This window comes from Carassius gibelio, chromosome B17 (assembly GCF_023724105.1).
Source record: "Carassius gibelio isolate Cgi1373 ecotype wild population from Czech Republic chromosome B17, carGib1.2-hapl.c, whole genome shotgun sequence".
Taxonomy (NCBI): Eukaryota; Metazoa; Chordata; class Actinopteri; order Cypriniformes; family Cyprinidae; genus Carassius; species Carassius gibelio.
Genome location: NC_068412.1, coordinates 16,393,191 through 16,421,095, shown reverse-complemented (window position 1 = coordinate 16,421,095; position 27,905 = coordinate 16,393,191). Strand labels below are relative to the sequence as shown.

Genomic DNA, 27,905 nt, shown 5'->3' with positions numbered 1-27,905 from the left:
GGCGCCGCGTGACCGCGAGGGGCAACAGAGAGGCGCCACACACTCGTCCACTGACTCGTGGCCGTTCGTAGTATTTCCTTTTATTTAGGCGAGTTGCAGATCAGCCAAATCGTGAAGTGGATTGGACACATTGGTAAAGTTTTTATTTTCTTCGTTTTGCTTACTGTACACAGTTAGTGTGATAGCACAGCATGGCTTCTTTAAGGGATCGAGCATTTTGACATTTAAGAAGGCGAAAAAGTCCGATGCAGCTCTCCGCCGCGTTTCAAGCTGCTGGCTGTCAACTTGTGCTCTAGCTGCAACGGCTTTGACCGAGTCCTTTTCTCCATTTGCGTTGGAAAATAACTATTGCTGGATATCGAGAAAACAACAACGCGTGTGCGTTTGCGCTTTTGAACCATGACCACTGAAGTTGCGAGTGACTTGGACGTGACAGTCAGTTGTTTGGGCGAAGGGAACCAAAACAAGTCGGACACGGATCGACCTAAGAAACCTGATCGACCGAGCCACGAGGAGGAGCAGCAGGATCCTCCTCAGGTCGACTCTAAACATCAGAAACAGGGGGTCATGGAAAGCATAGCGGATGGGTTAACGTTAAGCACGGACAACACGAACGATAAGGAGAACGAGCAGAACGCATCAAGCCCCAAGGCAGAAACTTCCAAGAAGAATGTGATCGAGGCTCCTCCGCCAAAAGTGAACCCATGGACGAAGAGGAACGCATGCCCTCCTAATAATGGCACAAACACCTCGATACAAACAGGTAGGGAGTGTATGATCACGATACACGTTTATTCCTCCTACAGCATGTATTCTCATGCACACATGTGCTCTGTTAGCTCGCATGTGCTATTGCAAACAGGAGCGGCCATTAAACTCCTGTCATTTCACTTTTATGCCATTTTTCGTGTGATCGTGCAAACTGTGCCTTGAAACATGTGATAACTGCGGCTATTCTCGCAATTGATGATAATTCATAAACTTTGTGCCCATAGCTGTAAAGTGTATTTTTCATACATGGTCAGACAAACGGACCAATCAGTCTCGGGGGCGTGGCCTGTTAGCTTTAGCACTAGTGATTGGACAGCGAGTCGGTTCCTTTGAACAGTTCGTTTGATTGACTGATTCTGACACTGTTGTACGTTATGATGACGCCCTTGGCAACCTGGAGTGACATTATGCTCTTAATAAAAACGTATTTGGACACTTATTGCTGTTTATTAATAAGAGTGTTAATTGTATTGATTGATTTTTCATTTGAAATTGATTTATCAAATATTATTTCGTACTTATGAACTGGGTTCAAACACTAAGCTATAATTAGATTTGACATTAATCGCTTCTTTAGTTAATTTTTGCTCATTTTAATTGAATGAAACACAATTTATTGATACTAGCGGTGCTCGATAAAACTGGCATTAGATAATGTCGTATCATCCCGATTCGTAAACAATTCCGAGATAGCTTTGGTTCGTATTGAAAAGGTCCGACTCTGAAGAACGATTCATTCACGAATCGGACATAGCTGTTTAGCAACGCGCTAACACCGCAGATTGTTTAATCCTCTAATGCGGTATAAAGCAATAAATGTCACACTTCTTTGTTTTATTCACACTTCTGACAGGGTCTATACGTGGTTGTGACTGTCACTGCAGCGTTTAAGGCTTTTAGTCTCGGAATCTCGTTTGTGGTTTGGCTGACATGCTGTTCTCTCCTGGCTCGGCTGATTAAAACACTGCGGTTTTAAAAGTTAGATAATACGTAAAACACACTTATAAGATCCTGTTACGTTACTCATATTTTCTCATAGACTATTTTAATGGGATTGGAGCAAGTTTAAGTTGTTTTATTTAAGTTAAACTCCCTGCATGTTGTTGTCAGGAAGCCCGTGGGGTTTTTTTTCTCATTTGTTATGTGACCAAATATGGTGGTAGTGGGAATAAACGCCTATCAAAAACGTCCGTTCCCACATCATTCTGCCGATAGACCCGTGTGTGCCTCGATCCTTTGGGTGTATTTGGACAGACTTGCTGATGTGGGCAGATTTAACCCCTCTCCCCACCCCATCTGATCGAGTTGCACGGGAGCACGTGGAGTGCTGAGCAATGCAACTCCAGCAGGAGCTCATGAGAGGCCTTTACACCCTCACCGCTCCACACCGAGTTTCAACCCCGCTTACACAGCTGCTAAGACTTCATAAGTACTAGAACATTTGGTTTCTGGATCCCCATTGTTTTTGTGGTAGTGTGCAGCTCACCTGTTGAGCTGACCTTTTGACAATATGGTAGTTTTAAAGGAATGTTAATGTTAGACCACTCCCTAAACTGAACATTACTGTGTCCATTGATAAGACCATCTAATGGCTTTTGTTCACACTAGATTGTTAGGAACGAGACTATGTATGTACATTGGTGTATAGGGTAAAGAGTGACCATTTTTTAGATGTTAAGAATAAACAGATGACTAATTTAGCTGTTCGTAGTTTAACTTCCCCAATGAAGTGTAAACACTGTGGCACATTGTTTTGATCTGATGTAAAAATAGATTGGCTCCAGCAATGGACCAGTGTTCAAACAATGGCAATGGTTTTGGGTGACAATTTGGTTGACTATGGTTGACGGGGGAAGTGTGTAGGAAACCTGTTTGAAAACAGGTAATGTTAATGCAATAAAAAGAAGGCACTTCACCTTTAAATAACTTGGTTTGAATAACTAAACATCACTGACAGTAGTAAGGAGATCACAAGCCAGAAGTGCAAGATATTTGCAGATATACAGTTTTGTTCATTAGCTTGTTGAGAATCTAATTTCAGGGGCTGATTGAAACAACTTTAAGAAAGTTTGTGCATCTCAGAAGAAAAGACCTGATTGCTTTAGGTCATCATTCAAAATTGCTGAACTTTTGGTCCATCACTGCCCATTGTATCTAGTATTGGGTGATAGACATCTTGTCAAATAAAGATGATGTTTTCAAGCCAGTCCTGGGCAATCAGTGTTTTGTAAGGTGATTAAATTCCTTTATGTTAGTCTTTGAATGATTAAACCCCTCAGCTGAATTACATTAAGTCGAGTGTCTGAATTACATGGCTGATTTCCTGTTTCTCCTTATGAAAAAAACATTTGTTTTCAGTTTTAATGGAGATGTATTATAAATGAGCATTTCTCCTTTGTGGTTTGACCAAACCAATCTAGTCTGTAGTGTGAGTTATGTCAATCCATATGCATTGTTCGTGTCATTATTCTGATGAATAAACAGAGCTGTAGATATCACTGACCTTGTTAAGCCAAAGGTCTTTGTGCTTTCTGTAATGTGGAATTCATGTCATGATGCCAAGTATTTGCAGATGGGACTGTGATGTGAAAGAAGCTCTCAGGTTGATCATCAGGGATCTGTGTTGAAAATCAGAAATGTGTGCTTTGCTTTAAATGATCAGAATGCTGTCAGATGTGTGGACTGATAGCAGTGTTTTAACAACCATTACTCTGGTCTTAGAGTATGTACACATGACTTGTTAGCTGAGCTGACATTTGACAATAGAGTGCCCCCCGTCAAACAACCATTGGGTTTTTTTTGTGAACAGCTTAGTGTGCTTTTACAGTAATGATACCTGTATGTGGTCATCTTTGAGAGGTTATAACTTTTGTGGCTAAATGTGAATGTCACATTTTCTAACTTTCTAGTTGTAGGTGGTGCAGTGTTTGTATTACACTACCTTTCAAATGTTTACGGATGGAAAGATGTTTTTTGAATGAAGCCTTTTATGGTTATTAAGGCTGCTTTTATGATTGTGATTATTATGATTTTTTATAAAAATTGAAAAATAACTTTTCTATTGTAATGTATTTTATTAGATGGCAGTTTTTTAGTAGCCATTACTACAGTCTTAAAGGGATAGTTCACCCAAAAATGTAAATTCTGTAATTTAGTACTCACCCTCATGTCGTTCCAAGCCCATAAGACCTTAATTCATCTTCAGAACACAAATTAAGATATTTTAGGTCTCTCTGACCCTCCCATAAACAACAAGGATCCTAACATGATCAAGGTCCAGAAACATAAAGGACATTGTTAAAATAATCATCGTGACATCAGTGGTTTAACCTTGAAAGGTTCAAGAATACTTTTTGTGTGCAAAGAAAACAAAAATAATGATTTTATTCAACAATTTGTCTCCTCCTTGTCACCCTGTGGTGCCATTTAGGAGAGTATCAAATATGTAAACACATATTCAACTTATGTACGTGGATACATTGTTTATGCGCTTTACACTTTGAACTGAATACAAACAATTTATCTGTGAAAGACCTGTCACTCCTATAGTTTTGAATGGGGAAAAATGTAACACTCAGTATGGTAGCTCAATTGTCCTATCGGTAAGCCCTGCCCCCCTTAGTTACTGTTGCTGACTCAAACAAACGGAGTTGCTCATTGTCTTACAATGACAGCTTTCAGTGAAAACCACCTTCAGAAGTGTTTCTGATCAATTTGGGACACAGATGGACCTTCGAGTTGGACTTAAATATGCCATGCAGGAATATAGGCCTATAAAAGATCTTGAAAATAAATATGTTAAAATACAGTTCATAATGTAAACCGGAGAATTATATTACGGTCGTCACGATCGCAATGACATCATCCCAGATCAACACTGTTCATATACTGCAGAGTAAGATTACATTTATTTACATTTAACCAGATTAATATGGAGAGGCACTCTCATATAGACCTTTGTTTATGTGTTTTTGACTTTGACTCCATGGTATATGACGTGAGAGCAGTTCACTATTTAGGTTTGTACGTTAGCATGGACTCTGTAACTTTAACGCTAACACTAGCTAGTTTTAGCCAGAGATACCTTATGACATTAACGTTCTGCTTAAGCAGATGAAATTTGTTATTTAATGAATGTATAAGTATGACAACCAGAAATTGAACGTTTTCATCTTCATTGTGATTGGGGTAGAATGAAACATTTTGCTCTGCTTTGGTTGGATTTGGAAATGGAATAAAATAAATTCCATTGCCTATGCTCTCAGGATAACGGAAATTAGTGTTACAAGTACCCTAGGCACATAGTTTTTCCATTTTTGTAGCATAAACGCTATTAAATCGGTGCGAGCTTCGGATTTTCCAGTGTTTCTCTGTGAAGTTCCTGATACTTAACTGCCATTGGCTTATCTGTGTTCGAGGGGAGGGGCTTACGGATAGGTCAATTGCAGAAAGCCTCACCTTATGAATGGAAGAGCCAATTGTTAATCGGTTAAGGCAGCGGATCACTGCAGCTGCTGTTATAAGTTCAGGTTGCTATATAAACCGCATTCTGAGACGTGCGCTTAGGATTGCTGATGTAGCCTGAATAATGAACTTTTTATAACGTAATTTGAGCAAAATAAACATTTATGACACAGTTTTTGTCAGATTTCTTTGGTGATTTTTCAAATTTGAAATTTAATCGTAAGCTTAGTGAACCGTTTGGGAGAATTTGATGTTTCCGCATTCAAAGAGATAGGAGTTGCACTTGCATTCCAGAGAGGCGTTTCAAAGATGACCGCCGAGTGACATGCCTTGACAGAAAGAGACTTTGGTGATACTCTCCGAAATGCCACCAGGGTGACACGGAGGAGACAAATTATTGAATAAAGTTATTATTTTTGTTTTCTTTGTGCACAAAAAGAATTCTTGTAGCTTCAAAAAAATTACGGTTGAACCACTGATCATTTTAACGATGTCCTTACTACGTTTCTGAACCTTGACCGAGCTCTTGGAATTCACCAAAATATCTTAATCTGTGTTTAGAAGATGAACAAAGGTCTTACAGGTTTGGAACGACAGGAGGGTGAGTTATAAATGACAGAATTAAAAATTTTAGGTGAACTATCTCTTTAATTGTCACATGACCCTAGAAAGAAAACCTAGATCATTCTGTCTAGAAATCATTCTAATATGCTGATATTCTAATGTTCTAATATGGGGTTCAAAAATATTTGCAATGTTGAAAACTGTGAATAGAATGTTTTACTTAATAGTTACACCACTTGACATTTTTAAAGAAATTAATTTTAATACCTTCACAAATTAAGTTTAATAATAATAATAATAATAATAATAATGTTCTATATGAAACCTACATGAACACAAAGAGTACATCTTAGATATCTTTTTATAATTGAAAAAAATATATTTTCTTTTTCTTGACCATGTCACTGACCCTAGTTACTTGACAAACTTTTGTTAAGCTTTTATTTATTGGCATAGCAATAGCAACCTAACTGGCTTTATATAATACTCCTGGCTTGACATTTTAGTGATTTAAATGAACATTTGCATCAGATTACGTTATTAAGCCTCAGGCCGTATTTACTGACAGAAAGGTTTCAGTGGGACAGTATCAGTAAGTTTGTATGTATAGTCACACCCCACACTGTCAGCAAGCGCCCAGTGCCTTATCAATACAGGCCATCCTTTCAGTAATGATAAAGGACCCCGGACACTCCCAGGAATGGGCGTCCCTCTCTATTGCCTGTTTAATCCTGACAGCTTTTTTTAATAAGTAAAGAAATTTGAACCGGTTTTGTTGGCAATTTCAACAAAGTAGTGTTTGATTCTCCCACAGGGAAAAAGCTTTGAATGCTGCTTTACTTTTGAAGAATAAAGCTGATTTCATGTGATCATTTAAGACCAGTATGTTAATCTTAAAGCGTGCATGATCATTTCTCCACAACCACAAAGAATTTAAACTCCTCCTGTGCAATTGAAAAGTTGGAAAATGTTGCAATGAAAGGATTTATGTTCATTAAAGTCAGACATACAGTTGTGTCACATTCTACATTATTCTAACTTCCTTAGCGAGATCGTTCTTGTCTTTTTAAATAGGATAGGCTAGACTACACCAACAGTTACACTGTTATCATTAGCATCATATTTCTCCTGCTGTTTAAAAAAAACTAAACGCTGTTTATATCTGCTAGTGTGACTGTGATTATGGTGGGGGAAGTTTGTGAGGATGTAGCCGGTTTGTTGGTTGTGTGAACAGTGGCACAAAAACCCATAGGGGCAGTGTCATTGTGTTGGGGGGATTTGAATACCACGGATGACTCCACTTTCACTGGCCCTCATAGAAATGTTGTTTGCTGCTTCATCTCACAAAGGAAGTTAATGTTTTACACGTGTGGATGCATGACCTTGCTGTGCAGGTGCTGGCGTGTGCCTTTACAATCGAAGTGAAGCTGTTCCCAGATAATTGACCACAGCACTTAGTATGTATTGAACAACCAACACTGGACACAGAGAGAGAGAGACGTTTGTAGATTTTAAGTACAGATCTGGTATACCCGGAGGATGAAAATCCAGTATTAATTCAAGAGTCACGTGAATAAAGAAATGCAGTATTTATGATCATACTTTGAGCTATTAATTAACTAAACTTTGTAGCCTGGAGGTGTTTTATAGATAATCCAGACACTGTACTTATGTATTAACAGCTGTTTTGAAATAGTGTGTTGTGTGCCCTGTAAAGCCTGGAGAGGTGTTTTACCAAGTGTTATAAGGCATTGCTATGACATTGCTCAAGTTTTTCCTGTTTAAAAATTGTTTTAAAAGGTGGTTACTGTACAGATGCGTGTGTAATATGTAGAAGTTGGTTTAATGTGTAAATGCCCTCAAAGAGTCATTATCACTTTGTTTAAACTTAGAAGGTCTAGGTCATACTGCACGTGTCCACAGGCAAAGACACATTTAAGCATTTATGACAGGCCTCACACTCAGTGGTGGACTGACATAGATCTGCATTTGTAGTTTCTTAACTCTGCAGAAGTCAACTTTTTTCTCAACTTTGCAAACGTCACTTCGACCTGTCATGGTATAATAATTACAAAAATGGCTATATCATATTGATATAATGAACTATATCAAACATAATCTCTCACTTGATTTTGTTATCTGTCCACAGAACCCCAGAGTCCTACCAAAGTTGTCCGTGCCAGCAAACCCAGGCCGAGGAAGACCAGTAAGGTTAGTAATTTTTAAGCAATTTTTAACCTTTTAATTTTTAATCAACTTTAATCCCTGTCATTAATTATAGATACTATGTAGATCCATATGGACATCTCTCTCTTTTTTTTTGTATCTATTTGTAAAAGTGGCAGTTTTTTCCTCCAGTCTGTTTGTGTAACAGTCTAGTTTCTGGATGTCCTGGTCTGGATCAGGGGTCAGCAGCAGACAGTTATTGAGCAGCTTGGCTTCTGTTTGTATTTAAGTGGATATTTGCTCGCTCTGTTCAGTCTTTTGTGTGGGTGGTAGTCAACAGAGAGTCAGCAAATGAGTTTTTGACTTTTACCTCAGCGGGCCATTCCAGAGAGAGCACATAGAGGGTTCATATTTAGTCCTAACAGGGGCAGTAGAATTGTCCCTTTGACTGACTCCATAGCATGTTATTTTATCTCCACTTACGAACACATACACCACTTGACAGGTTCCCTTGTACATTAGTATATTATTCAGTGTTCATCCCACATGCGTTTTAGTATTTTTAAAAGACTGTGACTTATGACTAGCCTTGTTAGTTCACATCGGTTATACCATTTTGTACCGTCTAGCTGTAGCATCTGGGACACCCAGGACCAATTTTAGGACGATAGTGGAATCCGATATGCCACTTGGAATTCTGGATTGCTTCGCGGCTTGAGGAATGATTGACGTTCCTCCGGTAATAGAAGGTGAAATGATCTCCGAGAAAGGAAAAGCCACACTTCCCCCACAGAGTCAAAATGATGTTTTCTGTGTTAAATACTGAACTAAAGTTGTCATGTAGTGTGGAAACTCGACTTCAGGAGTATTTGACACACAGACGTCAGTGGAGTGGAGCAGCTGCCTCTTCATAAATCATTTAAACTGGATGTTGAGAGAGCATGCATCTACCAATGCCTTTCAGTTGACAATCATTAAGGAATGATCCTGCTTTTTAAATTTTTCTGTTTGTTCAAATCAAATGGGGGTGATGTTAGATTTGTGCGTTTCCCGTTTATATTCTTACACAGGAGTTGGCTGTTGTAGTAATAGATTGTGATGAAGGATGAGAACTTTCAGTACAGATGTAACTTTGCTTCTCTCTTTCTTTCATTTCCATTTGCAGTCAAGTGACTTCAGTGACATCACAAACTGGCCGACCCCTGGAGAAATCGCCAATAAGGAGGTGAGGAAGACACTGCATTTAAATTGAAATTGTACTGTTTTGTATTCAAGTTTGTTCAGTTCCAGGCATTTATCGTTTGATTTACATAATGGTAAGAGTGACACATTATTTTATTACCATTAGATTTTTGATGTTGGGACATTATAATAATTACTAATTTCTCAGTATGTCCAGCTTGAATCTGAAGAGCAGCTGTGTATGATTTCTACTGTTTATACCTTAGTCTCAGAAAACCTGAATGCTGTATATAAATTTCAATTTTTATAATGAATATATTTTTTTGTTGTTTTGTTAAAAGTAAAAAAATATTTTTTTTAAAGTAGAAAATTACTATTTGTGAAAAAAAGTAATTAAGAAACGTATACATTAATTGGTTGTTTAAAAAAAAAAGTGAACCCTAAAATGTATTGAACGCCTGTAAGTATAATTAATTTATTTCAGATATTCAGATGTCAACTTGGAAGCATCTTCATTTAATTTTTTCTTCTTCAAAAGGCAAAAGTAATTGACTTACAAGTAACACTAGTTACGTAATTGGATTACTTTTTCTACTAACTAGTAAAGTAGTTAAATAACAGATCAATTAAAAAAAAATTATTTAAAATAGCAAGCAAGCACAGGTGGCAAAAACTAACGCAATGCATTACTTCCCATAAAAGTAACCAAATAACAATTAGTAACAATATTATAGTGCATTTCTTTTAAAAGTAAATTTTCCCAACACACTTGTGTGCATTCAAAGTTCTTCAGAATATTATAAATTTACAAATTTACAATATAAATTGAATAAGAAAGAGCAGCCTGGACATTCAGCTTAACATCATCTCGTGGCATGTTCATTCCATATCTGGTGCCTTCAGACCTGTGGAAGAAATGTATCTGTGTTGGTTTTTATCTGACTGGACTGCTGGCTTCATTCTACTAAGTTCAGGTTTAATTTACTGAGAGATTGATTTGATTGTGCTCCTCAGCAGCAGCAGAATGTGATAAACGTGCAGGTGAGGAAAGGGACGTCCGGATGGAGGGAGAGGAAGAAGGACTGCAGTGAAGAGAAGAGAGAGAAGGAGAGCGGAAGTGATGGGAGTGACAGTAAGGAGAACAGGGAGGCACAGTCGGAGACAATCACAGGACTTTCAAACGAACAGGAGACAGAGGATGGAGAGGATACGCACAACAGTGCCCCCCGTAGGAGAGGAGGTAATACAGACGACAACATGAACTTTTTATCTCTTGTTGGAAATATGCCTTTTTTATTTTTGAGTTTAGGCAGCTGATCAAATAATACACTATTTCCAGTACTGTATGCTGTATACAATGTGTATACAACTCCATTCACAGTTTTTGAAAGTGTACAAATCGCAGTGGCCGTTGAGCTTTATACTAATTCCTGTTGGTGTGAATACAGCATTATGCACACTTGATTGCTGAAGCCATTGTAAAAATGTCCTATTTGCAGGTGCATTTATTACTCATGATTAATTTATTCTGAATGGGAACACGTCCAATAATAGGGGGGTTACCCAGCATTTGTCATCATGATAGGGAACCACCTTTATGTGGAATAAATCTGGGACTGATCTAATGCGTCTCATCAGTAATCATTACACACTCACTGAAGTGATTGTTTTAGCCTGTAGATGGATTAACGGTTAAAAAAAGAAGCATCTTTTCGTTAAACAAGATAATAATCTTTCAAATTTGTTTGTAAAATAAAGAAAAAAACAACAATGGCATGTAAAGGGAACAGTCATGTAAAGTTATGGGTAGGGGTCAAAGGTAACTACCCTTGTAACTTAAAAACCTTAATTGTTAAAAATGTCTTTTAAACATCGGTTTAATTTTGTGAAGTCATGTATCAAATGGTAAAAAAAAAAACTTGTCAGAAGTGCTATTCATTTCTTTAGTTTAGATGAAAAAAAAAAGGGTGGACGTGGGAAAAAAAACGACTCGCCACACCTTCGTAACACTTCTAGAAACTTTAGGAAAAAATGTGGGAACTTGAACATGATCACACGTGTACCAGCAACCTCCAGCTAAAAACAGTGAGAGAAAAGACAGACGCTGAAAGAATTGAGTGCTTAGAAACTCTCATGATGCCTGGGCGGGTTTTAGACGCGTTAATGCATTAAATCACACACGCATGTCTTAACACATACACACATGTGCACATAGTCACACACGCAGACACTCAATATTCTTGAAGTATTACACAATACTGATTACTTAATTAAATTGTTTCTTCATTTCTTCATAAATCTCACATGAATTTGTCTTAAGATGTTAGTGTGGGGTAATTTGCTGTGAATTATAGTCTAAATGTTATGGTAAGACATCTGCAGGAGGATATAAAGGCATTACTAAAAGCCCCTAGGCTGGTTTTGGAAAGCTTCTTTATCTTTCTGTTTTTTGCATTTTCTGTGTTTTAAAACACAGATATGAAGAGACAGCACTGTTTATGTACCTATGTACTAATCTGAATTTAGCATGAATATAGTAGGGTGCAAATTTCCAGTGTTGATTACAAATTGTAATATGATTTTAAACAAATAAATACTGTGACCTAATTAAATACGAAAGTTTTCTAGGTCACAAATTAAATAAGTAAATATGTTTCATGAATTCATATAAACTGCCTTGCACAGGCAGTCATACGTTTTTGCTTTCATTAAATCTCACGACTTTGAAATCATGCTGGAAAACATGATTATCAGGTTTTTCCCAAACGTGAGGTGTTTGTGCAGTACAAGTCCCTTTGAAGACTTTAGTGTTCATTTTTTAATTTCAAGATGACTTTAAATATTTTACACTGTTAATTTCAGTTCTTATTTTGTCCTTTTCTTTTGTGCATTCCTCAGGCTGGCGGAGAGAAAGAGATTTCTTTGATGACTCAGCGAGCGTTCGCAGCGAGGGCAGCAGTGTCCGCGGAGGCCCCAGGGGCAGGGGCAAAGGTCGCGGCCGAGGCAGAGGTCGTGGACGAGGTTACTAATAAACATCCCTAAACAACCTACACATCAATTCTCAGGCAGACTTTTAAATTGACTTGGTGTATTCACACCTGTCTTGTTTGGTTCGATTGAAGCGAACTCAAGTTCGTTTCCCCCCTTGGTGCGGATCTTTTGGGCAGGTCTGAATACAGCAGTCGCACTCAGATGTGCACCAAACAACCGTACCGAGACCCAGCTGAAGAAGTGGTCTCGGTCCTCTTCTAAACCAACTCTGGTATGGTTGAATGGATGAACCAATGAATGGTTGACTTTAAGCACACGTGTGGTTTTGGTTCACTTGCAAAAAGGGAAGTGTGAAAGTGAACTGCACCAAAAAAAAAAAAAAAAATCTACATTGTATTTGGTCTGGACCAATGCAAGTGAACTAGACTTTCCTGGTGTGAATACACCCTAATTAAAGAATTAAAAAAAATTGTCATTATGACACTCTAGTAAATAAAATGCACTGAATTTCAGCATTATTTTTTGTTAAGGCAACAAAAGTGTTTTCCAGGGCTCATCATATCAGTTCACTCTTCGATTTCGTTTGAAGTATACCGGGGCCTTAAAGCGATTGTTCACCCACAAAATGAAAACTACCCAATGAGTTACTCACCCTCAAGCTATCCTAGGTGTATATGACTTTCTGCTTTTAGACGAATACAATCAGAGTTACATAAAAAAATGTCCTGGCGCTTTCAAGTTTATGGAATGGGGAAATGGAAGATTTTGAAGTCCAATAAAAGTCCATAAATCCACCAAAGTGCTCCACACCACACCGAGGGGTTAATAAAGGCTTTCTGAAGATAATCTATGCTTTTGTAAGAATATCTATATTTCAAACTTTTATAAAACACAATCTCTAGATTCGGCTAATTGACATATGTGTGTTCGCGAGAGAGTGGCATTCCAGTGGATGATGTAGGACTTAAGGGTAAAAACTAAGGATTTGTAACGAAAAATGTTGGAGGATTTCGATATAAGCCAAGAGCCTTTGCAGTAAACAAAACTTGGTTCTCATGGGACTAGAATCTTCTCACCGGAGCCTGTGCTATGCATGCATCCTACATCATCTCTCGTGATCGATATATAGCTAGAAATTACATTTTATAAAGTTAAAGAAATAATGGATATTTTTCTTACAAAAAAAAAAAAAACAATAGCTTCACTTCAGAAGGCCTTTATTAACCCCCGGGAGCCTTGTGGAGCACATATTATGTTGGATTTATCCCCTTTTTATTGGACTTCAAAATCTTAAACCCCATCCACTGCCATTATAAAGCTTGGAAGATCCAGGACATTTTTTTATATTATTCCGATTGAAAGTCATGTACACCTAGGGTATATGTATAAAAATGTACATCATGTATAATCTTTTTTTTTTTTTTTTTTCAGGTCGTTTTGACTACTCCCACAGTTACCGGGACTCATACCTGGATGGGTCCACAGCTCAGGCCGAGTTTGGCACTAACATGGTCTACTACTATGACGACGGTAATCGCGTGCAGATGTATACGATCGAGGAGAATTTACTTAAGGAATACATCAAACGCCAAATGTAAGTTCAGTGTCTCTCTTCTCTTTGAATTTATACAAAATACCGCACTTGGTTTTCTTTTCCAGCTCTTAATCTTTAAGTTTACCGCATGGTTTCTTTTTATTGGTCATATCACAACAAATTTTGGACGTTATGAGGATTTGTACTTTTCTGCAGTTTGGTAAATTTGCATTAAACAGTGCACACATGGCTGTATTATATTCTTGGTGTTTCACACATTACCAGCAGTAGGGGGAGCAGCTGCTGCATTGGCTGGCCTGGCACTGCCTGTCTGTGTGTGTCCTTAATTTAGCTCGTCTGCTTTATGGATGATGGGGAAGGGTCAGATGATCTGGGTCAGACAGATTAGGATAGAAGACACTGTGTGTGTGGAGGGGGGGGGGGGGGGGGTGTTTCCTAGTTATTCAGAAATAATGACTTTTGCATTTAATGTGGAAATGAAAATGTGTTTCAGTGTGCATAGTTAAAGTGTGTTTTCTTTCTACTACCCAGCATAAGGTTATTGTTTGTGTTTGTTTGTTTGTGTGTGTGTGTGTGTGTGTGTGTGTGTGGGTTTTTGCCCATGTAATCTTATTCACAGAATTCAGCCAAGCTTACTTCACTCAACGCTTTGAAGCTCACACAAACACACACACACACACACACACACACTCACACACACACACATAACATCTGAAACCTGTCTTTCAAAAACCGTTTAGATCCATGCTTATTGATAGAAACACTGTTCACAGATCAGTAAAAAATTATCCTTCCTATGCAGAGATTTTTATAGGGCTGAAAATACTTTGGTGGAGTCTACATTTTGTTTGTGAGAAAGAGGAATATGAAGAGACGCTCTAAACCACAAACACGTTTTTATATTTAATAAAAGAGCCACAATTGCCTCCCCTGTGACTTTAACTTTCACTTCATCTTAATGTTAATTTCTGTTGTTTCATAATAGTCTCTGTTGCACAAGACTGCAATGATAAATTGTAGTAACATTTTCTGCTAAGTTCAGCATGTGCTGTTTGGTAAAAATAGGCTCGTTGCCAAACTCTACTTTTAGTGGTGTGTCTGGGATGTTTTTTGGCCATCTTCTAGTGTATTATTTATCAATCTAATTCCATCTTTATTTTCATAATCTTTTGTTTATTTAAACGGAGCGTACAAGTGTCTTCCATTTGGCACGTTTCTGTATCCCTAGTCCTGCACGTTTCTTCCCCCAGGCAATCTACCTCATGAACAGTTAAATGTTCCCCACTTATGCTTATGCAAACAAAAGTGCAATATCCTTATATTTATTTGTTACCCCTCCATCCTAGTACATCCCTGCATCTTATTCAATCCTATTCCATTATCATTTATAGCACAATTGTTAATACACTTATTTATTTGCCTACATTTTTTTTTTTTTGTCTGTGTGTTGGTGTCTCTGTGTACTGGAAGCTTATGTCACTAAAACAAATTCCTTGTATGCGCAAACATACTTGGCAATAAAGCTCTTTCTGATTCTGATTCTGATTCTCTAAGCCCAGTTTCTCCTCACACCTAAACATACCAGTGAGTGAAACTTCCAAAACACCACCGCTGAAATTTGCACTTGCAGTATGGCACAAGGGGCGTCTCGACCTCGGCTGACTAAAGCTGCAGGAATGTGAGGTGTGTTCTGGGTGGAGGCCACAGCGTTCCTCCTAGAGCTGCTTCTAGGATTGCAAAGGGGCGGAAAATTTCCGGTAAATTTGCTGGAAATTTTCCACCTTTTTGCAACCCTAGCCTACTTCTTACAGGAATTTCAGCACATTGTGTCCATGTGTGTTACACATTAAGGAGGTGATTTGATTGGTTGATATATCATCAGTCACGTCTCTCAAATTCCAACTTCAGGTGCCTCATCAGGGCACTCGCATGTGTTAGGAGATACGTAATCAACCTTTCTCCTAGCTGTTTTTCCCCAAAGGATCTATAAGATTACTGTACAATATTTAAATATGAAATTCAGCAGTGATAGTGGAGGTCTGCTCTGTAGCTTTGGTCTCACTGCACCTGGTCTCACTGGAATCCTGCCAGAGGCTCTGTGCCGTCTCCTGTGGGACTGTTGTGTTCCTCACTTCACAAAATACACAATACCCAGAGGACAGAAATGGAAATAGAAGAGGGGGGGGGTCTGTGAATGCATAGGCCTATGTTGTTGGAAAAAGTGGGGGAGGAATGGATGGATAGATAACTAAAGGATGTGAGATTTCTGTCTTTTATTCCCAAGACATCCAGTCAGCTCAATTAGTTTAAGTGCAGCAGTTATAAAACTCTTGGATATGTTTACATGTGTTCTGCACTACATTGAATATTGAATTTCAATTAATGGACATTTTTAAAAAGGTATTCTCCAATAGTCAAATATCAGACTTAAGTAGTTTATATTATAGCAGTATTTTATATTGTTGTAAAATTATTGAACAATTATTTATTGAAATTGTATCAAAAACTATAATGATTATGATGAGTGTTATTATTTTCTACTAAAAGTTTCTTTGCCTTACGGATAAAATGTGATCTAAAAGTCTCAATGTAGACTTTTAGGATTTAGAAAAATGAGAAGAATTAAAACGATATAATTTTGTTCATGTAGCTTATGTGCTGCTGTCATTAAAAGAGACATGTAAAAAAAATACTAAGATACTCAGAAATATTATATTTTCAATTTAGTATTTCACCTGATTTGTTTGTAATATAATTAATAATAATATGTATTGGAAAAATGCACAATTTGCTCTAGTGTTTTCAGACCTTTAAAACTCACTTTATTGACTTTTTAAAATCCATTTTCTACTCTTTTTCATATTTTTATACAAATTAAAGGTATACTGTATAAAATTGTATTGTTATTGAATTGTAAAGATATTTCATTGCCATTATACCAGATGGCCATGCAACAAATAAAATTATTAAATGAGCTTCTACAGAGATATAATTTATGTGTGTGTGTGTGTGTGTGTGTGTGTGTGTGTGTGTGTGTGTGTGTGTGTGTGTGTTTATGTATGTTTTTCAGAGGTATTATAGTCTGTTTTTATTTGTATTTTTATGTTAAGTACAAAGCTTAAAATATGTGATGTGTATGTAATTATATCAAAGTTGTATTTAAAGTATGTCTTAATTGCATGCATACGTGACATGCAGTAGTTATTTTTCTAGTTAGTATTTAAATACACAGTAATTAGAGGCAGCAGCAGATGCTTGATTGTTATTTTGGAGTTTATAGATGGCTGCTTGTTTGTTTTTAGTGAATACTACTTCAGTCTCCCAAACCTGGAGCGTGACTTCTTCCTGCGGAGGAAGATGGATTCGAAAGGCTTTTTGCCCATCTCTCTGATAGCCAGTTTCCACAGAGTCCAGGCCCTTACCACAGATATCAGCCTCATTAAGGAGGTGACTATTGACTCTTCACCTCTGCTATATCGGAGTTTATTATCTTTAGGCTGTGTTACATCTGGTATTTGTGTGTATGTGCAGGCGCTGAAGAAAAGTGAAGTCGTGGAGCTTGTTGATGAGCAGATCCGTAGGAAAGAGGAGCCCGAGCATTGGCCCATTCCAGGTCCCTCTCTGGACTCCCCACGCACAGATTTTTCCCAGCTCATTAACTGCCCCGAGTTCGTCCCAGGACAGACGTTCACCTCCCTCAGCACAGGTTCTGATGTGTTTGATAGCTTTTTTTTTAGCAACTTGTCATTGTTTTGCAGTGCTACTATTATTTTGCCTGATTCTGAAAATAGTAGCCCTCAACACACTCACTAATTTGCAGAAAATCTCTCCCTCTATAATGTGCCACAGTGTCGTCCTCCCCAGTCGAGCCTGCTCTGGTAAATGGCCAAACTAGTGATGACACAGACACAGCCAAACCTCAGTCCAAAGAATCCTCTCCTTCAGACTCAAAAAGCAGCTCTAGTAAAGACGTGAATACGCCTAAAAAGCAGTCCAGCAGTCTCTCTGATCCAGACGCCCAGCCGTGGATACAGGTGGAAAAACGACACCGAAACTCCTCCGGAAAAAATAAGGTACTTCCTGATCTGATCCTAGTCTCGTGTTATACGTGATGTGACATAAATTAGGTTACAGTGTTTTGTAGGGGTCCTTTAAATCATGCCAACAGTCGTTTTAATGTAACAGTAGACATGTGCTGGTATTCGGTAATGCGATATATCCCGGTAATTAATTTGCACAATATTGTTATCGTGGGCACTTCTAAATACCGTGAATAATTATATATTTAAAATTATTCTGAAATTGGAATGCATTTTAAGAATTCTATTCCCATCAATTGGTCAAAATGCACAGCACCGCTGTATAATGCTTGAAAGACGTGTGTGCGCTCTGAAGCACATGGAGGAACACGTGAGAGACGTGCTGAATGAAAGCTCATTCACTCTCTGACAGCAGATGGTGCTAAACTGCAGAACAAAACAGCCTTTCCTCTGGAAACCCCATAAATAAAGCAGCTGCACTACTTTCTAAAACATATTTAAATAGCCATTCATATTTGTGGATTTGTTTTGTTCATCACTGTGCCAAATACTTAAATATGTTGACTTAATAGGCTATTTATTTTCAAAAAAAATTTTTTTTTAATTTTAATCTGGACTACAACATGCCCTAGAGTTTTGATTCTTTATTGTTCGTTTACACTTTACATTAGAGTTACATTAGTTAATTCATTAGATAACATAAACGGCCAATGAATAATTCTTCTGAACATTCATTCTTCTTAGGTATTCCAATATTTAATAACACGTTGTTAAAATCGAAAGTTGCAACCGTGTTAATGAGCTAACATAAACTAATACTTGTATTTTGTAACAAAGATGAATCTCTTCTGCAGCAAATGTAGCTATTGGTCATTGAGAATGTTAATGGTTAACTAATTAAGTATTTTTGTCAAGTGATAACTATGGGGCTTTATAGTTCTTCTGCACTTTAATCTTTAAACTTTATATATTTTTCTGTATTGCCTTATTGCATTTAAATGTTCAGTTATTTTTGTTCTAAAAAAGTTATTTAACCTGTTATACATTATTATGACCACTTTTTTAAAACTAAATTCCTATACTGTGATAATATCGTATACGTGATAAAAGTATGAGCAATTAATCGCAACAGGAAAATTTGATACTGGCATATCCCTATGTAACAGAATTAAAGTTAAATATTGTTTTGTCAAAAAAAAAAAATTATAATGTAATAAAGCACAGCAAAATAAAATTTGTCATTTTAAAGTTTACATTATAATGCACTGTATTAAAGTTGGAAATACATTTTTATATTTGGTCAGGATTACATTTTAAGATTACATTTTAAGTGATGTTAAATTGTCTCTTTTTTTTGTAAAATAAACTTAGTTGGTGTTAGATGACCACAGAGGTATCTTAAACAAAAAACTACAGAAAATGAGCATGAACAATTAAATGTACCATTGGGGTTGGTAAGATTTTAAAAAATGTTTTTTGAAAGAAGTTTATTTTGCTCATCAAGGCAGTAATATGACATATTACTAATATATTATTACTAATATATATTACATATTATGATTTCTGCAGGATCACAGGAATAAAATACATTTTAAGGATATTTTATATTTTTATATATATATATATATATATATATATATGTATGTGTGTGTGTGTGTGTATATATATATATATGTGTGTATATATTATCCTTAAAATGTATTTTATATATACTTGTTCTGCTTATTGTTTTGTTGTGGAAAACATGATGCATTTTGTCATGATTCTTTGAATAGAAAGTTCAAAAGAACATTATTTATTTGAAATAGAAATCTTTTCTAACATTATAAATGTCAATACTGTCACTTTTGAATAATTTAATTCACCCTTGCTGAATAAAAGTATAATCTCTTTTTTTTAATAGTGCTGCTATTTTAAACAATACTGCATAAAATTAATAAATGAAAATATTGGCCAATAACTAATATGCGGTGTATGAATCGAAACAATAGGGATGCACAATAAACTAGTAGTGCGTCAATTTGGAGAATTCTTTATATACTTTTAAAAACAAAAGTTTTTCATATTTTGGATTGCTCTCATTTCTTCTTGTTCCTTTGTGACTCATGACTCTGCTTGAGCATTTTGATCACATACATCTTTCCTTCTCCATCTCTCTTCATCCTTCATTTCCTCGCTCCATTATTCCATCTCCTGTCCTGTGGGTGTGCAGACCTCAGTAACCCCTCTTCCTCCTAGCCCTCCTCCTCTTCCTTCTCCTTCTCCTCCTCCTCCCCTTCTTGACTTGTCCCCATCTGCAGTTGAGTATCCCCATCTGCTTTCTGTGTTTGTTTCCTGCTTGCTTGCTTTCATTTTTATTTTTTATTTTTTTCCTATTTATAAACCTAAATAAGATATGTTTCATGTTTGCTTCAGGAGCGCACAGAATTGGTTCAGTCCAGCCCAAAGCAGCAGCCTGAGGCAGACCAGGAGGAGCTGGACTTCCTATTTGATGAAGAAATGGAACAACTCGCAGCGCCTCGCAAGAACACCTTCACTGATTGGTCAGATGATGATTCTGATGATGAACTTGACGACCAAGACATAAACAAGATCCTGATTGTTACTCAGACCCCCCCTCACCTGCGGAAACATCCTGGGGGCGATCGGACGGGGAACCATGTGCCACGTGCCAAAATTACAGCTGACCTTGCCAAAGCCATTAACGATGGATTGTTCTACTATGAACAGGATCTCTGGACAAAGGAAGAAGGGCAGCAAGAGTGTGCCAATGCCAAGGTGAGAATGGTGTTGCTTTTTCAATTATTTATAAACATTACGAAAATGATTTACATGTAGCAATAAAGAGTTCAATAGAATGTCCAAGCTTCTCGCCTCCATGTAGTAAAAATGAAGCTCAGCATCCACTTTTATTGTATGGAACAGCTTGGACATTCTGCTGAGTATCTTTTGTGTTCTATAAAAGTCATTCAGGTTTGATATGATGACAATTTTCATTTTAGGCTGAAATCTCCCATTATTTATTAACATCATAAACATGCTGAAAAGTTTTATTTCTTATAATGGTGCACTGTGCAGTTCAAATTGATTCTCATCAGTGTTGAAAAGAGTTATTTTGCTTGATATTTCTATGGAAACTATAATCATTTTAAGGATTCTTTGGTGGATAGAAAGCATTTATTTGAAGCAAAATAATTTTTAAATAATATAAAGGTCTTTACAGTAACTTTTGAACAATTGAAGGCATTCTTGCTAAATTAAGGTATTAATTTCATTAAAAAAATCTTATTTAACCCAAAATTTTGAGCCATAGTGTAAACAAAAAGATTAGTTTTAATCCAAAATGAGTGTGTAATAACACAGAGAAGTTAATGCCGAGTGTGGTGTTAGACTTAGTTCAGCAGCTGTTGAGTTCAGATAAATGTCCACGCTCAGCAGTAACATGGGAATTTTCCTCTGCAAATGTTAGAATTGCTCTGTAGTGAGCAAAAATATGCTAAAACATTTGCTCAGGATCTCATATCTCACATTAGGCAGCACATTGTGTCTTTGCTGATTTATTTCTCAGCCAACCTGCACACTCTAGGATTTGGCGTGTGATCACAGACTTCTATAGGGTTTGATATGTGCTAATATCTTTCAATATCATGTTATGATTCAGTTTTGTTAGGACATTACAATTTCATCGAAGTTATCTTTAGTTTTTAACTGAGCAGTGACAAATACCTGTATGTACCCTCCAGAGTCAGCCAGACATTAGATCCTCCAGGACAAAAACTCATTTATTGATGTTGTATGAGCCAGTTCGTACTAACATCAACAGAATCTGAGCCATTTGCAAATGTCAAAAACCCTGAAAGAATGCGACTCTAATTTAACTCAACTAGGTCTATCAAGTTGACAGTTTACAGAGATATGTGTTTGAATTGTACAGTGGTCTTGGGGGTACCCACCTGTTCCCACTCATGAGAGTCGTAACACCTGTTAACTGTGCCAAGGTCTCTGTGGGCTGAAGTTCAAAGTACAGGCGCCTGATAAACAGCAGTACAAGATGACGGAAAAGAGCACACGTGCATGTGTTTGTTCAGATCAGTTAGAGTTTATGATGGCACTACAATCTTTACATTAATATGTGCTGTGTACCATTGTGACCACTGACCAATGTGTAGACACGTTAATTTGACACATTACGTTCTTGGTAAACTCCTGATTGACTATGTCATGTCTGATTTAATGCCTCTAAGAGGCCTAAAAGCTTCACTTTCATTGGCCAAATAGGTTTGAGTCTTTCTGATGGACTACAAGGATGCCATTGCAAGTAATTATCGCGGGTAAACCTGATCAGGTGCACTGCCTGCAGTCAAATACAGAGCACTTATGACTTTATCGTTCATACAGGCAGAAACTGGAAGCCCATCAGGGCACTTCAGTGTGATGCTCTGCTTGTTTTACTAGTTCTTATGCTTTTAGCCCTCTTGTAGCTCTTTGTTTGTACTCTCTATAATGTGTCAATATGTTCAACATTTTTAGGATGTGGAGAATTTCAAAAAGCTGAACATGATCAGCCAAGATGAGTTTGAAACCCTGACCCCTAAACTTCCCATTGACCCCACCCAGGAGGTCCCGCCCCCTCCATCATGTCAGACAGGTGATTATCTATCCATCTATCCATTTATCTATCTCTTTATTTTATGAATAAAGAAGCAAACAATTAAGTAATAATAAATAAAATAATTTATTTAAATGTAATTTTTTTTTGTCTGTTCTTTTTCTTTAGATGATTCTTGCATGGCTCATTCTCTCCCCACGGATGTCCCAGAATCCCCCAGTGTGCCTCGCACCCCACGTACACCACGGACCCCTGGAAGACAGGACCCCACTAAAACCCCACGCTTCTACCCTGTCATCAAAGACAGCGGCAACCTTGACGGAAAAGTATGTTTGTACTAGAAGAACATATTCTGGGATTTTAAGGATGAATTTTTATGTGTATTTTTGAAACTATATTTATGTAATGCCTGAGATTATTACCCGTTTTGTCATCATTTACTCACCCTCATATCGTTTCAAACCTGTGTAAGATTCTTTCTTACGTTGAACACAAAAGAAGATATTTTGAAGAACCAGTCAGTTATTGGTCCCCACTGACTTCCATAGTAGGAAAATAAATAATATAGAAGTCCATGGGGACCATCAACTGTTTGATTACCAGAGTTCTTCAAAATATTTTCTCTTACGTTCAACATAAGAAGAAACTCATACAGAATTAGAACAAGTATGATGACACCATTTTCATTTTTGGGTGAACTAACATTTTAAAGTTATTGCTTAATCCCTGAGTTGTTTCAGTTGTCCTAACCAGGTGCATATTTCAATTTTTCTTTTCTCCACCTCATTCTTTTAGACCCCCAGAAAGAGGAAAACCCGTCACAGCTCTAACCCTCCTCTGGAGTGCCATGTAGGCTGGGTGATGGACTCACGAGAGCACAGACCCCGTACGTCCTCCATCAGGTTTGTGGCTTTTTTGTGTCATGCCCTTAACAGAAGCTGCACATTTTTGGGGGGGGATTTGAAATTATCAAGCAAATTGTTTCATGATAGTTGACAGTCTTTCTTTCTCTCCCATTATCCTCCTCGTCTTCTGTACAGCAGCTCGAATGCATCTCCGTCAGAAGGAGCTCCTGCATTGTCAGGCAGTTATGGCTGCACCCCGCAGTCCTTGCCGAAGTTCCTGCATCCATCCCATGAGCTTATGAGAGAAAACGGCTTCACCCAGCAAGTTTACCACAAATATCGCCGGCGATGCCTCAATGGTGTTGTGATTGTTTGTTTTTTACACAACAGCTGTTCTGTATATCTGTATTTATATGTAACTGTACCTGCTTTACTTGAATTTCTAATTTTCGTGGATTTTCTTTCCACAGAGAGGAAGCGATTAGGTGTGGGTCTGTCTCAGGAGATGAACACCCTCTTCAGATTCTGGTCCTTCTTCCTCAGAGACAACTTCAACAGAAAGATGTACGAGGAGTTCAAGCAGTTTGCCCTAGAGGATGCCAAAGAGAACTACAGGTAAGAGTCATAGTCCTGGATTCTGTATTTTATCTGTAGACCTTGTCCGGAGAAGGGAATTCCAGGCAGTAAGGCAAACAAGTTCATTTGACCCCTTCTCAAGTCCCCCCAGTTTGGCAAGTGGGTACATAAATGACATACTGAAAATAAAGAGGTTCCTGCAGTGGTTTAAAACAATAGAATTACAGATGCATCTGAATTTTGATTTGTTTTACAGAGGCTACAGAAGACTGGTTTCATGTCTGTTAAAATAATGAAATCTAAATGAAATATTGGCTAGCATAGCAGTTTCTTGTGAGAGAATGTTGAAGTTGGCATTCATGTTTGACCGATATAACACACAACATACAAACACACCCACATTAAAACTGCTGCCAAGTCTGAACATTCTTCTTTAGGGTCTGTCTGGTTCTTATATAGGGATGAATAAACTCTTCTGGTTGTTTACTCACAGATTGTTTGTATTTCAGTACTGTATCCTGAACGCTAAGAGCTTGGACTCCTATTTAACTTGTTTTTTTTTATCAACAAAACTCATAATGCAATTTTAAATTCATGTACAATATCGAAAGGATCTTGAACATTAAATGCTGTTAACATCATAACTCATGAAGATTCTTTAACAATAAATTTTGTTTCATTTAACAGTACAAAAATAAAAAGCATTTGCCGACAAGTTTAGGTAACAAAATCAGTTACCAACAAAACAGTTCTATACAACCTTGATAACTTTTATGGGAAGTCAGATCATTGTGGTATATTTTAGAATATTTTACAGTCTTTAGACAAGTGCAATTTTTACTAGACATGACCTTCTGCTTGTATAGTGTTTGCAATGTTGAAATTAATGCAAATGATCAGATGTATAAGGTTTTTGTACACTACCTGCTGTGCTCCCTGGGAAGGCCATCACTGGTTTCCTAATGTGTGTTCAAATATTTAAAAAGGTACGGACTGGAGTGTCTGTTCCGGTACTACAGTTATGGACTAGAGCGGAGGTTCAGACAAGACATCTTTAAGGACTTCCAGGAGGAGACCATCCAGGACTATGAAAAAGGTCAGACAATCATGATTTGACAAAACAAATAAAAAAAAAAAAAACATGCAAAGGCAGAAATTTGTATTTTGCCTTTTTAACTTTGCAGCATATCACCAAGTGTTTTGTGGTTGAAATTGACTTACTCAGAACATTAGCGGAAACTTGTTAGTAAACCACCATTTGTTTTTGCTGAAAGATGTGTCATCATATGCTTGCATCTGATGTTTGGGGGTTTGTGTAGGTCAACTATATGGACTGGAGAAATTCTGGGCTTTCCTGAAATATGCAAAGATGAAGAATCAGCCCATTGACCCCAAACTCCAGGAATACCTCCGCAAATTCAAGAGCATTGATGATTTCAGAGTCGATGTGAGTATAAGCATCAGTCTTACATGTGAATGTGATCCCAGAATAACACGTTAACCCTGTAAAGCCTAACATACGAAATAGTAGCTAAAATCATTTCCTTAAATGGAAGTTTTTTAAACCTTTAAACAAAATCTAATGTATACATGCATTTTATTATATATATTTTTGCAGTTGTTGGTATTTACATGGCCAGAAAGTATAATGAAATTCTGAAAATGTATAGATTTCTTTGAAAGCAAAAAGACAAAAGTATATATATTTTATCTATCAATAGTATAGACTATCGATCAGAAACCAGAAGGTAATCGAGTGTGTTCAACAGTTTTTTTCAGCACAGTTTTGATCTTGTTGCTAATTTAGTAAGTCGATATATATTTAATCACTTTCTAACTGTTAATATTAGTCTGTTAAACCTTAAACCAAATTTAATTTCCCTTCTCTTAGCCACCAATGCCAGAGGAAGGAGTAAGGAGGAAAGCACACGCGTCCTCCGCAGGAGACGAGGTGAAACGTAGGCGACACAACTCGACATCATCATCGAAACAGACCACAGTTGCGAAGACGTCTTCAGACAATCAATCAACCGCTGGAGTGATGGCAAAAACAACCACAACACATCAAGCCGCTGCCCCAACGACAGGGAAAACCACCAAGCATCCATCAGCCAATCAGAAAGCAGCTCCTCAGACCGCCAAAAGCAGCACGGCTAATGACCCGTCTACAAAAGCCCCACCCAAAGAGAATGTGAAGAAGAATACCTCATCAGATGCTCGTAAAGGAGAAGCGGCGACGAGCAAAAACAAAGATGCCCAACAGCCAAAGAAATGAAGCCCTTGCTACACTATATACAGTATTTGAGTGTGATTCTAACTCTAGAGCTGTGAAAAGATTTCAGTGCTGGTGCAGGCTTACGTTTAACACCGTAACCTCAGAAGTGAGCCAGTCAAACCGTTCAAGCAAAGACCAACTGTCAGACCGTTGCGTTTACAAACTGAAGAGTAAACCAGAAATATCTTTGTGTTGTACAAGGAGCTTTTTCTGGACAGGTTAACTTCCGTAAGATCTTTTTTCTTTTTCTTTTTTTTCCCGCAGTTAGTGGTTTTAGAATCAAGTATGCATGGTGAACTTCTTTAGCTTTAAAGTTTACAGTAGATGCATTCCTACATAGAATGCAGTTTTATCTCTTTTAAAATTAGTTTTACATTTGCAAATGCCTTACATTTCAAAAGCGACAAAAATATATATATATTTTAGAGCTCTGTCAGCATAATTAATCTCTTGGTTTTTAAGTGTTTTTAATTTTGTGCGAGATGCACTCTACACGTATTTAGTTCATTTATTTTAAAAATGTTTAAAAAAAAACTTGAACTGAGGGTGACACAAGATAACACACTATATAGCTTCTTGCATTTTTTGCTCTTTTAGCTTGTGTAGGGAATATGACAGTGATTGAATACTAAGTTCTTTATGCTTTTGTGATTAGCTGAGTGTCTGAGCTGAATACCGGAGAGCTATGTAGATTATCAGTGGCGAGGGATTGTAAAAAGTGTTCACAACATCATCAGGAACTACAGAATGCTCCTGCTTTTAAACGAATATTGTGCCGTTCACATTGCAGAGGTGGTGATCTCAAGTTTAGGTGCAGAGTAGAGGAGAACACATCTTTGACCTTTTGATCATTTCGACTTAATTTGGTAAACAACTGTGTACTTGAAGTTTCTAAGAAATGTTGTCTTTTTGAGAGGAATTATTCTTTCTTTTAAATTTTTAATCCTATTGGAGTTGAGTTTGAGATAATTTATTGTTTTACTCTTTTGAAAGCTTAATTGATTTTAATCTTTTTTTTTAATTGAGTGTAGATGACTGCAAACATGGTGGCCCAGAGAATAGTTTTATTTGCATTATGTTTTCATTTTGCAGTTTGGATCTTTGCGGATAACATTAAATCAGTGTTTTATTTCTCATTTATGATCATTAATCAGACACAGAATTGATGTCCCGATTGTATCATATTTTCTTATGAAAACTGTACATAAAAAAAAAATATTCAAAGCAGTGCTCTAATTTCAATCAGTTCATTTTTATTGATTCATTTTATTGTGATATTTTTGTTTGTGTGCGCTTGTGTGTTGGTATGCATGTCGGTTTAATTTTTTTCTTTCCTCATATATTGTAAAATGTAAAAAAAAAATACAAAATAAAATACATTAAAATCTGTTTATAAAACCCCAAAATTATATACATTGTATTTCTTGAGTTCAAGTCAGGTCAGCGTGTGTGTTGTTTTACTGGATCTTACACAGGGATCCACATTTTGAACAAAACTATTTCCATTACTTTTCCCGTTACTTGGATTCCTGGATAATGATTTTTTTTTAAAGTAATAAATAGTTTGCACTCACAAAAAACAGTGTAGTCAATATTTTAGAGTCAAGCACAATCTAAAGCATGTGTGTTGACTAAATATTTTTCATGAGTTTCCAGGCCTTAAGACCCTTTAAAAATTCCCTAATATTTCCATGTTTACCATGAGGAACCCTCTTACAAACACACCAATAAAGCTGGACTGTTGTAAACAATACATTTATTCTACAATTACTGTAGACACTTTTTCAACAATAACAGATACCCTACCTAAACTGTTAGGGTTCAAGGGACTTAAATGCATATTTTGCACTTTAGCAATAGTAAAGAT

General features: G+C 37.1%; 1 protein-coding gene across 2 annotated transcripts; it reads left to right on the top strand.

The window, feature by feature from the left end:
* The first annotated feature begins 5 nt into the window (after positions 1–5).
* On the top strand, positions 6–27,444 carry larp1b (La ribonucleoprotein 1B). Of its 2 annotated transcripts, none has more exons than XM_052580498.1 (18): positions 6–763; positions 7,949–8,010; positions 9,131–9,190; positions 10,162–10,387; positions 12,046–12,168; positions 13,570–13,732; positions 16,996–17,140; positions 17,225–17,399; positions 17,543–17,766; positions 20,149–20,511; positions 22,264–22,381; positions 22,511–22,668; positions 23,138–23,244; positions 23,383–23,546; positions 23,658–23,802; positions 24,750–24,859; positions 25,083–25,210; positions 25,655–27,444. In XM_052580498.1, exons 1-18 carry the CDS (start codon positions 400–402, stop codon positions 26,036–26,038), a joined length of 3,219 nt encoding a protein of 1,072 aa, XP_052436458.1. In that variant the 5' UTR covers positions 6–399; the 3' UTR covers positions 26,039–27,444. The 2 variants fall into 2 exon arrangements, with proteins under 2 accessions (XP_052436458.1, XP_052436459.1); XM_052580499.1 differs by having other exon boundaries at positions 29–763; positions 10,165–10,387.
* The last annotated feature ends 461 nt before the right edge of the window (positions 27,445–27,905 follow it).

Excerpts from the sequence above, each read along its gene's own strand:
- larp1b (XM_052580498.1), top strand. The coding sequence starts at position 400 with ATGACCACTGAAGTTGCGAGTGACTTGGACGTGACAGTCAGTTGTTTG. Across the intron at positions 13,733-16,995 it reads GAATACATCAAACGCCAAAT|TGAATACTACTTCAGTCTCC; the intron begins GTAAGTTCAGTG and ends GTTTGTTTTTAG. Across the intron at positions 17,767-20,148 it reads ACTCCTCCGGAAAAAATAAG|GAGCGCACAGAATTGGTTCA; the intron begins GTACTTCCTGAT and ends TGTTTGCTTCAG.